The following is a 16,854-nucleotide window of genomic DNA, read 5'->3' as shown; positions in this document are numbered from 1 at the left end:
CAAAATACTTTCAGATTTTCAGTAGTCCGATCTGTGAAATTTACGTCATGTTTATGCAGTAGAACTTAGCTCTGTTTCAATAAAGTATAGAAATAGTGGAGAAGAATAAAGTCTCGATAACTGAAATAAGAAATATATTAATCAGCTCTCAAAGATGTCTGAGTGAAAGGAAGACTGGTAATTTTATTGGTATGCAAACCAAGATGAATTTGAACAAACTGAAGAATGAGAACCATAATTAATTTGATTTCGAAATTTGAGGAAGAGACTATGGATTTCTATACAATAGCATTTGATTACTTAGAGAAATGTGCTATTTCTTTTAATAAATATCAAGTGTTTGACCGGATGACATTATCTGAAAACCTAGATTAGGTGATGATTGAAAACACTATTATATATCTGACTAAAAATGGTTTGAAGATTTCAAGCGACAATTGTTTTCAGGAATATATGTGTCTGAAGAGCTTTTAAGAAACTAGTCGTGACTCGGAAGAATGGAAGTCTAAACACTCCGTGGAAGAAGGGTGGATTTCCTTTTTTAAGGAAACCGAACTCTGAAGGGAAATCCCAACTGCTAAAATTATACGAGTATGTGTTTTCTATTTCCGCACACAACGCAGCTGTGGAAAGAGTACTTTACCTGATGGCGGCCCAGTGGACTGATGAAAGATATCGACTGCTGCCAGCGACTGTGGAGTCAATATCATGGTGCCGGTTAGCCACAAGCTGACTTGCATCGACTCCTCAGCTTAGCACGCGTTAGCCGCTGAGCCTTGCCTTCAAGTGTTTTCTGTCGTTGAGCGTCTTTCATGGCGGCCGGGGCGCTGCAGTCTCTCGCCGACGATGCCTGCAGTAGCGAGTACACGCGGAGTCAGCAGTAGTCGATGCTGAGAACGACCGAGGTTGCCAACCGTCCCATACGGTAAAGGATTTCCTTTGTTTGAGGGATAAAGAAGTAGCTCCAGATGGACCTTGTATAGCATGCTAAAATCCCGTATTAATATTTTTCCGCTAATTTACCCAATTCCTGTAACTCATTTGTCAAAATTATATCAATGGTAGGCCCGTATGTCGTTGAGCAATATACTGACTTATGAATCTGTCTTATCGCAGTGTCATAATCACGGTACAGTACGTCACACTACTTACTTATTATTAGAAAATGCTTATAAGTTTGAATTTACCTTATTTAAACTATAGCCTAAGTCAGTTGTCAAAGTAACTTAAAGAATACAATCTACACATGTTACTAAACAATACTACGAAGTTTAAAATGTTTTGACAATGAATGGCGCTTTATTTATATGAACCAATTCTTATCTGGGGTACTGAACCAACGACGATTACACACAGACAACAGATTTCAATTGTCAACGCTAGACACCAGACATCAGTTCTTTGTTGTACGAATATGATTAACCTCGAAATACCAACATCTAATTCACTTCCTAGGCGACTGAAACAGGTATGTGTTTATGTACAAAGATGAGAAAAGGCATTAATGGCTAGCACACATCAATGATATTTCACTCAACAAGAAATGTGTATGTTGCAACTGAGTTACAGCTGTCAAAATCTTTTTACTTGTGAAGAATGACAATAAACTGTTGACTAGAAACAGATGAACACGGTTTTGTCAAAGATTATCTTAATGATGGAATGATGTATGGTAACGTTCAATTTTTGACATTTTGAATTTTTTGTAACTGTTTAAACAAGCTTTGTAGTATTTGCATCCAAAGCTGTTAATACAGTATTTTACAGTGAACCGATTAATGTAACTTTTCTGCTTACTACCTGCGCATGTCCTTTGCTTAATAAAGTAACGGGTGATTCATTGCCGTCTCAAACTTAAATATTGTCGAATTTGGCGACCATAGAGCATAGAATCGCAGGAAATAGTCACGTGAAAGTTAGTGCGGGGAGAATTTCAGCAGTTATATTGATAGAAGGTATATATTTGATACATGAAGATTAATTCAGACCTGTCAGTTGGAGAATCTTTCACGTTGAGCAAAAGTAAGTTAACGGGACAATATGTCATCTTACGCAGTTCGTATGAATACCCATTGTTATTGTGGATAACGACAGGGAAATAACTTCTAGGATGTTGTGGTTTTCAGTCCAAAGATTGGTTTGATGCAGCTCTCCATGGCACTCTATCCTATTTAAACCTCTTCGTCTCCGAATAACTACTGCAACTTACATCCTTCGGAATCTGCTCACCGTGTTCAACTCTTCGTCTCCCTCTACAATTTTTACCTCTCACACTTCCCACCAATACTAAATTGCTGATCCCTTGATATCTCAGAATGTGTGCTATCAACCGATCCCTTCATTTAGACAAGTTGTGCCACAAATTTCTTTTCTCCCCAATTCTATTCAATATCTCCTCATTAATTACGTAATCGACCCATCTAATCTTCAACATTCTTCTGTAGCACCACATTTCAAAAGCTTCTATTCTTGATGTCTAAACTGTTTATCGTCCATGTTTCACCACGATACACGGCTATAATCCAGACAAGTGCCTTTAGAAGAGCTTCCTAACACTTAAATCTATATTCGATGTTAACAAATTTCTCTTCTTCAGAAATGCTTTTCTTGGCACTGCCAGCCTACATTTTATATCCTCTCTACTTCGGCCGTCGCCAGTTATTTTGCTATCCAAATAGCAAAACCTATCTACGACTTTGTCTCGTTTCCTAATCTAATTCCCTTAGCATCAACTGTTTTCATTCGACTACATTCCGTTATCGGTGTCTTGATTTTGTTGATGTTCGTCTTATATCCTACTTCTAAGACACAGTCCGTTCCGTTCAATTGCTCTTCCAAGTCTTTTGCCGTCTCTGACAGAATTACAGTGCCATCGGCAAACCTCAAGGTTTTTATTTCTTCTTCCTGTACTTTAATTTCTGCTTCTAATTTTCTGTTTGTTTTCCTTTACAGCTTGCTCAGTGTACAGATTGAATAATATCAGAGATAGGCTACAACTCTGTCTCACTCTCTTTTCAACCACTGCTTCCCTTTCATGCCCGTTGACTGTTATCACTGCCGTCTGGTATCTGTACAAGTTGTAAATAGGCTTTCGCGTCCTGCGTTTTATTCTAGTCAACATTGTCAAAAGCTTCCTCCAAGACTACAAATGCTATAAACATAGATTGACCTATTTTCTAAGATAAGTCGTATGGCCAGTATTGCCTCGCATGTTCCTACATGTCTCTGAAATCCAAACTTATCTTTGCCGAAGTCGGCTTCTAGCACTTTTTCTATTCTTCTCTAAAGAATTCGTGTTAGTATTTTGCAACCATGACTCATTAAATTGATAGTTCGGTAATTTTCACACCTGTCAGCAACAGCTTCCTTTGGAATTGGAATTATAACATTCTTCTTGAGGTCCCAGGGTATTTCTCTCGTGTCATACGTCTCGCACACAAGGTGGAAGAGTTTTGCATGACTGGCTCTCCCAAGGCTATCAGTAACTCTGACGGAATGTCGTCAACACCGAGAGCCTTGTTTTGCCTTAGGTCTCCCAGTAGTCTGTCAAATTTTTGGTAGTATCATATCTCACCCCTCATCTTCTTCTACACCCACCTCCATTTCTCTAATGCTGCTTGCAAGTTCATCTCCCTTGCATATAGCTTCTACATGCTCCTTCCACCTTTCAGCTTTCTCTTATTTGCTCAGGACTGTTTTCTCATCTGTGCTCTTGATATTCATAAAGCCGCTTCTCTTTACTCCAAAAGTCTCTTTAATTTTCTTTTAGGCGATATCTGTTTTTCCCGTAGTGAAACATGCTTCTAAATCTTTACATTTGTCCTCTAGCCATTCCTGCTTAGCCTTTTTGCACTTCCTGTCAATCAAATTTTTTAGATGTTTGTATTGCTTTCGCCTGCCTCATTTGCTGCATTTTTGTTTTTTCTACTTTTCATTTAAATTCAGTATCGTCCGTGTTATCCAAGGATTTCTACTAGGCCTTGCCTGTTTGGCTATTTGATCCTCTGCTGGCTTCACTATTACATCTCTTCCAGCTATGCATTCGACCTCTACTATATCCCTTTCCCCTGTTATAGTGAACCGTTGGCTAATGCTCCGTCTCAGACTCTCAACAGTCTCTCGTATTTTCAACTTATCCAGGTGCCATCTCCTTAATATCCTATCCGTTTTCTAAATTCTTTAGTTTTAATCTAAGCTCATAACCAATAAATTGTGGTCAGAGTCCATATCTGCCCCTAGAAACGTGTTACAATTTAAAATATGGTTCCAAAGTCTCTATCTAACCATTACGTAATCGATCTGAAACCTCCGGGGGTCTCCAGGTCTCCTCCACGTATACAACCTTCCTTCATGATTCTTAAACCAACTGTTAGCTATGATTAAATTACGCTCTGAGCAGAATTCTACTAGGCAGCTTCCTCTTTCATTCCTTTCCACAGTCCATATTCACCTGCTATTTTTCCTTCTCTTCTTTTTCCTACTGTCGAATTCCAGTCCCCCATCACAATATAAATTTACGACTCACTTACCTATCTGAATAATTTATTTTAACTCGTCTTACATTTCTTCAATCTCTTCATCAGCTGCGGAGCTAATTGGCACATAAACTTGTACTACTGTGACAGATAACCACCTTACAAACAGACTGCCTTGCAATATTTATGAACAAATTCGCACTGAACCAACATGAATAATCTGCGGCTCCTCTGGAACGAACGGTCTTTTATTTGTGCGTTGCACCAGTGTGAATGAGCAGGACATACACGTGTTCTGTTGTTTGTAGATTAATAAGATAAGCCAGTGGACATCATGTTTTATTGCAGGAGATCCTTGTAATCACTAGTTATTATTTTTGAGTGGCAATTAATTTCAAATACGTTGCAGGCAATAGGCACGCAGTTTTATATTTGGCCTGGCGTGATCTGTTTACAATTTGTCTGCCTCCGACAAATCCGATTGCCTTCAAATTGAATGAACTGTAGAATTTCGATGAAAGGGGGAGGAGCGAATGCTGTCACGAATGATGTTCAAGTAAGAGGAAAGGTAAAGGGAAAAAATATGCGCTTCTCATGTAGAATATGTGGAGGACATTTTATTTGTTTATGGCAAACGTTAAACACCCAGTCTCATGAAGCATAAGAGACTATACTAGCTAATACATTTATCTTATAGCCAACCTCTTGCATCATAATCTTGGAGGGTAATTAATACTTTCTTTCGATACATTTCGCCCGACGAAAACGGAGGAACTGAATCACTCACATCATCTACAGAAAACTTTTCATGTTCCTCAGCGCAAATTACATTCAGCATCATCAGTATGTGCATAATCTCTGTCGGGGCGACCCTGTCGATTTCCTTCATGAATTCTGCTTTTGTGAAGACTGCTGTGTTGCACCCCAGTTTCTTCAGCCAAGCCACGAAATTCTCATAGTAAGCATCTGTCAGTTCATCGACACTGTTTCTAACCAGATCGTGTTGTAGGCTGGTATACAGGAAAAATACGAGGTCTCTTACAGGTGAAGAGTAGGTCAGAGTCTGGAAGTCAAAAAATTTAACGTCCGTTGGCTTCTCACTGTCCTCGTATCGGTAAACCATGTTGTTAACCCACAAATCATTGTGTGATAGCGAAGCAAATGGTTCCACAACTTCCGCCCAAAGTTTTGCGAACGGCAAGTCACTGAGGCGTTCGAAAGCAGCTTTTACTTTATCGTTGAACGGTGCGATCTCTGGAAGTCGGCACATGTGTTCCACCATGACGTCGCTGAATCGCTTCTGTTCTTCAGGTGGCATGCTGTCGAATTTACACTTGCCTTCGATAACGTCTTTAAATACTTGTGGTTTGAGGAGCCTGAGAGCGACAGCTGACGCTTGGAACTGGGCGATCTTCCTGACCAGCATCCTGGCGTGCGGAAGGTCGAGTCCGGTCATCTGGTCTGCCATCCGGTAGCCGCTGGAGACTAGGTTCTCCAGCAGGAGCACAGCGTTGTCATCGGCCGCCACCGAGTCGTCGCCGGCGCTGTTTACCTGAGATCCGTAATACCGCGGCAAAGGGTCGCACACTTCCTCTTCCGGAACGCCCCTCTCACGCTGCAACTTAATTAGCTCGACATTTATGGAGCGGTACGCGTTTACTTCTTTTAAAAATGTCGTCGCACTACCGAAAATTTTTTTCTGCATTTCTGTTGGAGGCATGAATTTGCCGACAAGGTCCAGCGTTTCACCATCGCGCAGAAGCAGCTGAACACTCAGTAGGGTGCTTCCGTAATTCTGGCCGACCTTCGTCAGACGTTTCACAGATAAAGTTCGCACGGTGCCTTGTGGCAGGCCGAGCAGGTGATCAAACTTCGCAGGGGTCACAGCCTCCGTCCACGGAATGTCCTCCATCGGAAACCTGAAATAATATTTGCAAATGTTTATACTCATGATTTTGATAGAATTACACAGGAACTTCATTCTTAGACGTACGTTATAAAATATTCAGCATTTTGGTCTATTTTGTCTTCACGGTTGTTTCATCTCCGTCGCCTGCACTAGCCAGGAACAGACCGTCAGCTACTCACTGACAAGGGAACCTCCCCATCGCACCCCCCCTCAGATTCAGTTATAAGTTGGCACAGTGGATAGGCCTTGAAAAACTGAACACAGATCAATCGAGAAAACAGGAAGAAGTTATGTGGAACTATGAAAAAAATAAGCAAAATATACAAACTGAGTAGTCCATGCGCAAGATAGGCAACATCAAGGATAGTGTAAGCTCAGGAGCGCCGTGGTCACGTGGTTAGCGCGAGCAGCTGCGAAACGAAAGGACCTTGGTTCAAGTCTTCCCTCGAGTGAAATGTTTACTTTCTTTATTTTCGTAAAGTTATGATCTGTCCGTTCGTTCATTCACGTCTCTGCTCATTGCAATAAGTTCAGTGTCTGTGTTTTGCGACCGCACCGCAAAACCGTGCAATTAGTAGAAGAAAGGACGTGCCTCTCCAATGGGAACCGAAAACATTTGATCGCAAGGTCATAGGACAACCGATTCCTCCACAGGAATACACGTCTGATATATTCTATACGACACTGGTGACGGCATGTGCGTCACATGAGAGGAATATGTTGTCGACCCACCTAACTTGTACACTTGGCGAATGGGTATAAAGATTCTTCTACCTTGCCCGATTTAGGTTTTCTTGTGGATGTGATAATCACTCCCAAAAAAGTGATGATGGACAGATAATAATTGTCTGAAAACAAAAAAATTAAACTTTTCACTCGAGGGAAAACTTGAACTAAAGACCTATGGTTCCGCAGCTGCTCACGCTAACCACGTGACCACGGCGCTCCTGACCTTACACTCTCCTTGATGTTGCCTATCTTGCGCATGGACTACTCAGTTTGTATATTTTGCTTATTTTTTTCATAGTTCCACACAAGTTCTTCCTGTTTTCTCGATTGATCTGTGTTCAGTTTTTCAAGGCCTATCCAATGTGCCAGCTTATAACTAAATCTGAGGGGGGTGCGATGGAGAGGTTCCCTTGTGAGTAGCGTTTACATCCGCTGTTCGACCACTGAGTTTATCACGACGAACTTGTTAGGGATTAGTCACATCTTAAGATGGCAATAAAATGCTGAAACCGGTAATGTGACTATTGTAGTTATTAAATAATAACTTATTACATAAACATTTATGAAGCCCATATACGACCTTGAAAGCAGTCTACTGCGGCACACTTGTATGTGGTACCGAGTATAATAATTGTATTATAAACGGATAGACTTTATAAAGCGGATCGCTAACTGTGTACGACCGCAGAGCCAAAGATACTACTTTTCGTCTGAGATTGTAGTGTTGAAGTAAGAGAGCACTTGGCGCACTGTAGTGGGTAGTTGTCTGTAAGCGAAAGAGGATCGATTAGGCAGTTTTTGAGCTGTGATCTGTGAAGCCACCGTGTGTTAAAGTAGAAATTACGGGGACACGGAAGCAAAAGTCTTCACGCGAGCAAGGTAGAGATGCTAAATAACTATGACTTTCGTTTTGCCAGCGCGTTGGTATAGATGAGTTGGCTGATGATTTGAAATTGTTGAGTAATCCCAAAATGCACGTAAACTGATTTGATGAAAATAATAGTTAGATATTTCCATTTTATAATGTTTCTAAGATTTTTTATCACGGGTATATGTAATTTGATGATTTGCATTTATGCTGTTTTTTTAGAGAGGTTAGATAATACTTGCTATAAAAATCTCACTGTTTGTCTATCAAGTAGGAAAAAAGGAAACGTTGGAGACAGCCCCGGACATTTGCACAAGCCCCGTCCATTTACCCTTCTCCACACCTACCCCCGCCACACCAACCAAGAGCGCATCAATATGATCTTTGGTAGTCCTCGTCGCTGTCGTGTTTTTGTTTTACCGCGGTTGTTCATACTAGCAGTGTTGTGCTGTTAGTACTTCTTAGCAGTTTGTGTAATACTGTCAAAATGAAACATAGATATGCACTTTCAATAAAGTTATCATACACAAGGCACCTAATCTCGACTGTTGTGGCCAACTGCTGTCAAAACTGATATCTAACAGACATTAAAGTACAATATGATGTGTTGGAATGCCACTGACGAAATTATGTACATATGTTTAAAAATAGTCAGCTCTAAAGCTCTCAAACACTGAAGAAGAACTCAAAGTAATCTCGTGTCTGCTATAAGCAAGCAGTCATAAGAGTTCACAAGTAAAAATTCACCCATTACACAGGCAAATATTAATGAAGAATGTCACTGTATAAATATCTGACTGCTTGCATTACGCATTTCTACATTATCCCACTCTTATGTTCTTTAGTCTTAACGAGGTAATCAGAAACTTTGCCTTGTTTGTGCACAACATTGGCTTTAGAGAATCGAGATAATGGACAGCATCCTTGGCGATACTACCAATTAATATTTCCCAACAGAATATCTTACACTACGCGAGGTGACGGAAATTTGTGCTCACTGCAGTTAACAAATATCACGTTTTGATATAGTGCAGATGAAAGCTCATGAAATAAAAAAGACAGTGTGGATACCATTTTTATTTTTCATTCTTATTGATGATTTTTCAACTTGCATATTCAATGAACATATTTCTAATTCTTTTCACAATGGTACCGGAAAACTGTATTTCGTACTAACTACTGATTTTCTCCCTTGTTATGACTGGCATATCTGTGATACGAACAACTTTGATATTGGAACATGCGGCAGACCGTGGGCGGAGCTTAGGACATGGATTGGTGTGGAGGGGGGTGATTGGGTGGGACTTGTGCACCGTCCGGGGCTGTCGTTAACGTTACGTTAGGAAAAAGGATGTAATTTTTCTGAGGAATATAATTTCAAATGTCAGATGTTTTAAAAAGCCAAACTTAAATTGCAATATAATTATACTAAAAAGTCAGTGTTAGTAATTCACCACAGTCAATACCGTCTCCCTGTTCAGGTCATATGTCTTGCAAAGATATTGAATTTTTCTTAAATGTTTTCATCTATCAGCCAAAAGTATTTCATTTGCATTTTATTGTATTACGGGCAGCATTGCACACCGCTGAGCCTGTAGCTAGGATATTTATATTTTTGTTGTGAGATACCAAAATACATCGCGTTCCACCGTTGCTGCTTTAGAGGTAAGACAGTATATATATTTATATGCACACGCATTCATCCAGTGTATTAAAACATAAGAAGAAATATTATAAAAGATCGTTACAACCTCCCAACCTCCCCTCCCTACAACCCGGAGTACGGAGTGAGTGCATAAATATCATTTCGCTGGTGTATAACAAGGTTTTTGTCTCGTCTACAAAACTTAGATCTTGTGGCATGAGAGCCTCGACCAGTTCAGTTATGTCGCAAATGACAGTTTTAGACTCTTGTCTACGCTCCTAGATAAATTTCTGCGTACGCCCATAATAAGGACATATACTTTTGTTTCACAGTATGCCTACTCACAATATTTCAGTAAGCAGAGTTAAGTGAAAAATCTACTGAGCGAAACGCCTACAGATATTGCCCATCCCTCTTCGTGTCCTTCCCGGAGAGACTGCGAAGACAAGACTGGTGCGGCAGTACCATCATATACATCGCTTTGCGATAGCAGAAATTGGCAGCTTAATGTTCTTAACGTTGCTGGAGGAAAATACTTCGTTAGTGACTTCTGGTGTAAGATTTTCCTTCAGTGAGGCAGTCCCAGGTGGGGATAGTGATGGACCTGGTTATAGGCGATGGCTTAATCTCTTTCCTGCTGGGCTGCTGGATCGCAGAAATGTTGTGACCACATGCTAGTCGATTTCCGGAGTCCGTGAGGCTCCACGGTAGTGGAAGATAGCAGGGCTGCTATGGGTGCCCTTAGCATTTCTGGTGTGACGAATCTGCATTTCCTGTCGGCAGTTGCAAATATGCGACACCGACATTGTGCTGTGTTCAGTGTGGTGTGGTTCTAGAATCTAACTGTCCGGATGACGTCAGCCAATCAGAAGGGTCATCGACGTAGTAATTGTAACGTAAATGTGTGAACCAATCAGTGGCGACACAGCATATACAGTGGGCCAATCTCTGATTAGTTAAACGGCACTCAGTAAGCGATAGTAGAGAAGTTTTAGTAGGCTCATATAATCACTCTTTTCTCTCTCCCTCTCTCTCTCTCTCTCTCCCTCTCCCTTTCACTCACACACACACACACACACACACGCACACACACTTTTTCTCTCTCTCTACCTCTCCTTCTGCCTCCAGCCCCTCACTTCACATCTGTTTATTAACCCCAATCAAAGAGTGTAATGTATGTATGATTTTACTGTTGTAGCCAATATGATCATTGTAATTATAGTCTGTAACATTTCACCTAATTGTTATCAATAAGTATGAAGTTTAAGCCATTTTAACATTTCACCAGATTGTATAAACAAGTACGAATGTTTGCTGTTTTAACTTGTCAGAATTGGATTTATATACCACCTGAAGTACACACACATATATTTGACACCTCAAAACAAACACCGCTAAATGCTTAAAGCAATTATTCTGTAATAATATTGTTATGATGTATGTTCTTTGCACTTTGCGATTATGTCTTCACTTCTGCTATACGAACCTTGCACCCAGCTGATTCCAGACGCCATATTTGTTTACAAATGTGGCAGTATACATGTGATGTGTTACGACAGCAAAAGGAACCTGTGATCACTGAAGGTACTGTAGTTTACTTATTTAATGTTTACCATTAGATATCAGTTTAATTGTTCGTCAAAAGTAATCCTAAACCATATTCTGAAATAGCGTCTCGTTTCTCCACTAGGCAGTGCCACAAGTTCCTCCAAAAATCGTAACACAACACACACACAAATGTAATACTTACTAATGTAAATCCACCCGATGATGGAGGTTTAAACCTTTGAAACGCGTCGTGGAAATAAATAAAACGGTGACTGGTAACAGTGAACTTGTTGTTTCTTTAATGTCAGTAACAGTCACGGTAAAGCCTAACCTAAAAATGTTCGCATTTAAAGGCTTCAGCCTGTTGAGAAGCTCTCTTGGTCGTCACCGTCGCAGTCAGGTGCAGTTTTCGCTGAATCGGTCGAGTAAGTGTCGCCTTTTCAGCGCTAGAGCTGCTTTTGCCCTGGGCAGCTCACAGTTTGCGAGGTAAATTCCGTAACTTGTGTTGCTTTTTCAGTGTTTTTACTTGTTTAGAACTTGGATACGGTTTTAACTTGCGTTTGAGAGCTGCGCAGAGCTTGGAAAGCCCATCGTGGTTCCACAGCAACCTTCTGTTCAATTAGAGGTACCCACCACATGTTAGCAGAACAGTGTGTCCCAAGTAGTTTTGGACACATCAGTGTGCATTCCATTGCAGAATTTTATTTGTTGGATTCTTCGGAGAGACAGTTTCTCTCTTATCTGAGCATTCAATAAGAAACGGTTCAAAGATTCATTTCGAGAAAATATTCACTTTACTTGTATGCCAATTTACAGAAAATAAATCCACTATTTAAAAGAATTGATTTGTTTTCCTCCTTTTCTTTCGACACACAACAAATTAGGTCGGGCGACGCAAATTAAGAAACGTGGCCGATTTATTCTGCATCACTGAATTGTGCTCTTAACGTGACAGGTTTCCGTTGTAGAGCTGCATTTGCACGACAAACGACAGATGAGAAATGCTCTCATTTCTATTTAACAGTTGTGGAGTCACAGAGAACTCTCAGTTACTGTGGTTAGTAGTGTGCTGGGTTACGGCAATATAAGGTTACATCAGTTTGCATATCGTTTGTGTGATGAGCTCGTAAGTGTGGCAGGCAGACAGCACTTTCCACTGCAGAGCCCAAGCACACAGCAACCATCCTGTGAGCGGCACATTTCACTGGAATAACCGCAGCGTGCACGACGCATTCAAGCAGTCATTCTCGCTGTCATTTGAACGAGAACAAGCGCTAACATGTGCTATGATGCCAGGTACCCCTCTGCCATACACTTACACAGTGCTTTGCAGAGCATTCATATGTGGATGTAAGACACCGTGACCAGCATCTCGATATTATGACGACTGGTTCGCGTTTTTTGTGGTTGCGATGAGATTATTTAAATACTGACAACCCGAAGGCAAGTGAAAGCTTTCAATCTTGAAACGAGTTCCTGTGTTTTGTGGACGTAGCTGTAATGTGTGTTGAAAGCTGTTCAGCTATAACATGCAATCTGTATTTATTCTGAGCGATAAGTTGTCAACAGTAACAGACAAATCATAGAAATAAATTTTCAAACACCTAATTCATGGAGCTGAAGTCTGTGCAGTGGCTCTAACAAGGGGAGGCCGCCAATTGTAAAATTCAGATTCGATTCATACTGCGCATAATAAAAGCTCATGGCCAGAGGTGTAATGTGGCAAAGCACCAAGATGCACTTCTCAGCCGTTGACGAGAAAATCGACAGTTAAAAGTAACCGTTGCGGAGAAATACTCTCTACGAGGAATGATTTACCTACAGCGTTGTGGCGCAGAGGTAAGCGCGCGGGTTCGTAATCCGAAGGTCGCCCGATCGAATCTCGCGCCATGCAGTTTTTTTTTTTATTATTAGTTTTTTGTAATTCAAACATTAATGAATTGCTTATGCATGTTGGTGAAGGCGGATCGCTCTCCAATTGTACCGCCTCCATTTTTCCGTTTGTTTAACAGGGTGTACCAAAGCTCTCACGTCTGCACTGATTTTCGACGATGTTATAAGTTGCGCTAGGGACCGCATCTACATTATTTCGAAGTTAGCAGGCAACTACGCTGTTACTCGGCGGCTCGTTTCGGCCCATTCAACATCTGTCCTTCAATTGTAACGAGCGAGTAACAGAGTTTATATTTCATACCTGCCACAGCAAATTTATGTTCGTGGGGTCTCTATTCTAATTCGGACGTTTGACTTACGCTATACGTATTCGTTTCGGAATATCGTTTCTACGTCTTCCGTTAACTATACGTGGTTAAAATTATGAAGACAATTAATAACATTTGTGAAATACAACTTTGTTTCCGGAAAACATAATGATGTTCGAAGTCGCCAGTTTTTCCACGACAAACGATTTTCAACAACTTATTATATGCATAATTGTTGCAACTGATTGCCGGGAATTATATATATATACAAAAAACTAATAATAAAAAATTGCATGGCGCGAGATTCGATCCGGCGGTTTACGAACCCGAGCGCTTACCGCTGCGTCACGTCGCTGTAGAAAATTAGTCATCGTAGAGCGTATTTCACCGCAACGGTTACTTTTAACTGTCGATTTTCTCGACAAAGGCTGAGAAGTGCATCTTGGTGCTTTGCCACATTACACCTCTGGCCATGAGCTTTTATTATGCGCAGTATGAATCGAATCTAAATTTCACAATTGGCGGCCTCCCCTTGTAAGATTAAAATCAGATCACACCATGACATTTCTCTAGAAGTCGCAATTAAACTTTTACATCGATAAAGTAATGACAACACTGATGGAAAAGTACGGAGAAGGGTTTACTTAAGACGAAGCTATTTAGAGAAATCAGTTTCATCAACTCCAGTATTCTCTTTGTAGTGTCGGCAGACTTGCCAACACTACGTACACTAATTGAAAGAGGCGGCCAAGATGCACGCGCTAACTCACGAAGGATGGAGTGAGGTCTGAAACAGGAGACTTAATGAATGCTATAAAGAAAAGTACATATCTTCTGGACTACTTAACTTTTAATCCTTCCTTTGTATACATCGTTCTTGATGAGACATCTGGAGATTGTGGCGATACAAGTGCGACTCTTTAGATACAAGCTATCTAAGGCTAATGGCGCCTTGCTAGGTCGTAGACATGAACTTAGCTGAAGGCTATTCTAACTGTCTCTCGGCAAATGAGAGAAAGGCTTCGTCCGTATAGTCGCTAGCAACGTCGTCGTACAACTGGGGCGAGTTCTCGTACGTCTCTCGAGACCTGCCGTGTGGTGGCGCTCGGTCTCCCATCACACAGTGGCGACACGCGGGTCCGACATGTACTAATGGACCGCGGCCGATTTAAGCTACCACCTAGCAAGTGTGGTGTCTGGTGGTGACACCACACTCTTCATATCGACAAAACGCGTAGATAATGCGATTTACGTGCAGTCCTAAAAAGAAGTAAAATTATGGCGGCAAAAGAAAAATTTTCAGTGAGGTCAAAAATTTTCTGAGCAGTGTCATCATACAATAAGGTGTAGTTATCGTATCTTAAGAATAATGACATAGTTAAATTTAAAAAATAGAACATGTCTTTTGCCAATTTACCTTCACTGCGTAATGCATGTTACTGGAAAAAACGTTATGCCAGATATCTTTGATGGAAAAAGTTAACTCCTTACATCTTTCTGATCTGAACACCTCCTCCGTTGACTCAGTTTTTCAGACGCGACGGCACTACTTCAGACGGACAAATGGGAACGCACATCATAATGTAAGGAAGATGCACGGGTGTAATCATGGTCCTAATATAATCTGAAAGGATGTGTGCGTAGTGAGTGCAATGTGCCTCAACTCTTGATGAGAAGTGAATTAAAAGTGTAACATTAGTTTTGGAATTAACTACAGCCGTAAGCAATTATATGCATGTATATTAGTTCAGTTTTAAATATATGTTACGTTTAAATAAGTTTAAATCTTTAATACAGTTTTAAAGCGAACTGTGGAGGAATAAACAGCTAACTAATCTCACGCAGCTAACAAATTAAGCAAAGTTCAGATTGTTTATGGAGCCGTGGAGCGAAACCTAAAATAAAAGAACGAAAAAATATATTACGTGAGAGCCACAAAATTGTGCTCTGTCATTCTTGTGTGGAGGTGTGAAATGAGTACTGGAATGGACAAAGGAGAATAAGTCACATCTCAACACATGTGAAAGATGGCGCTTGACTCTATAGGTTACATAATGAAGATACTTATAAAGATCTAAAACAACATTCTCTCCTGTTTTGAAGACATACAAAACCGCGTTTCTGCAAACATTAGCGTTTGCAGATGTACAGATGTCAAATGCTAAATTTCTGCATGAAAATTTTCAAAATATTCACGCAGTATATAATATGAACACCTGGAAGTTAAAACAAACGCATTGACTACGTCTGTCAAAATCTTTGAAGGGTAAAAAGTTCAATCAGTAACAAAATACATCAGGTAACAGACGATATGTGTAGCCATATTTTGCAGTTAACAAATCAGAATAGCGAAGACTATACCAAAGTATAATAAATCAATTGGGTATTAAAAAAACGTGATAAATAAATGATATAAGAAATACAGATCATATTTTACAATGCAATATCGAAAGTGGCTCCCCTAAATGGTAATCAAAGTTGGACTCTTTCTCAAAAAGATAAAGCAAGCACGAACTAAAATGCTTACATTTCTAAAGTGGCCTAACTTTGAGGGACAGAATGAGAAGTAAAAATACAAGAAAACTATGACATCTAGAAGAAATGTTTTACGATTTGCATATGTACTAATCTGAATGACACAAGTATGTTGCTAATATTCCAGGGAATAGGATTCTCCATAAAACATCCCCAAAGGAGAAGAGATTTAGGAAGACGATATCTTCGATGGATTTAACATTTTGTTCAGTCACAGAATGGCAGCATATCCAGTACTGTTAATAGATAATGATGTTACTAATGACGATGAAAATATAACCGGTGTTTCAACGCATGAGTTGATACGCGGGAAAACAGTAGTTGTTTTAAAGAACAGCCAGCAGGACACCAGCCACACATTTACTGGAGGCGCACATAGTTTCACATTGACAGCTTCGTACGTGTTAAACCAGAGATTCTGAACATTACCTTGAAAACGTGTTGGTCGAAGATATGGACTTGGCAAGAGTTATTCAAGCAGGAATTGATAGTAGTGTTCCCTTGGAAACTAATGGGTTAGACTTTGGTGTGATTTACCAAACGAAACAGACAAGAGCAGAGTAGTAACTTCTGTTAAATCAGAGATTCTGAACATTACCTTGAAAACGTGTTGGTCGAAGATATGGACTTGGCAAGAGTTATTCAAGCAGGAATTGATAGCAGTGTTTCCTTGGAAACTAATGGGTTAGACTTCGGTGTGATTTACCAAACGAAACAGACAAGAGCAGAATAGTAACTTCTGAAACGTGGTGCGACAGGACGATGGAGTAGGTGGGTAGATAGAGTAACTAATGAAAAGGTACTGAGTTGCACTGTGGGTTAAAGAAATTAATGAAATGTAATTTATATTTAATTCTGCGGCTGTCACGAAGTTTTTCGATAGTTCCACGTGGTCGTTGTTACTGGAAAGCGTTGGTGATTTTGTGCAGCAGCATCTGAGGCTA

The 16,854-nt window shown here is 40.3% G+C and overlaps 1 protein-coding gene across 1 annotated transcript in view; it reads right to left on the bottom strand.

The window, feature by feature from the left end:
- Nucleotides 1–5,087: 5,087 nt before the first annotated feature.
- LOC126199183 (uncharacterized) overlaps nucleotides 5,088–16,854 on the bottom strand; it is a 50,558-nt gene continuing 38,791 nt past the window's right edge. Inside the window, exon 2 of the mRNA XM_049935957.1 lies at nucleotides 5,088–6,394. Within this exon, the coding sequence (XP_049791914.1) occupies nucleotides 5,167–6,387 (1,221 nt within the window). The 5' untranslated portion in view covers nucleotides 6,388–6,394 and the 3' untranslated portion in view covers nucleotides 5,088–5,166. The remainder of the gene's footprint in view (nucleotides 6,395–16,854) is intronic.

This window comes from Schistocerca nitens, chromosome 8 (assembly GCF_023898315.1).
Source record: "Schistocerca nitens isolate TAMUIC-IGC-003100 chromosome 8, iqSchNite1.1, whole genome shotgun sequence".
Lineage (NCBI taxonomy): Eukaryota > Metazoa > Arthropoda > Insecta > Orthoptera > Acrididae > Schistocerca > Schistocerca nitens.
The sequence above is the reverse complement of the archived record's forward strand: the minus strand, read 5'-3'. Positions and strand labels throughout refer to the sequence as shown.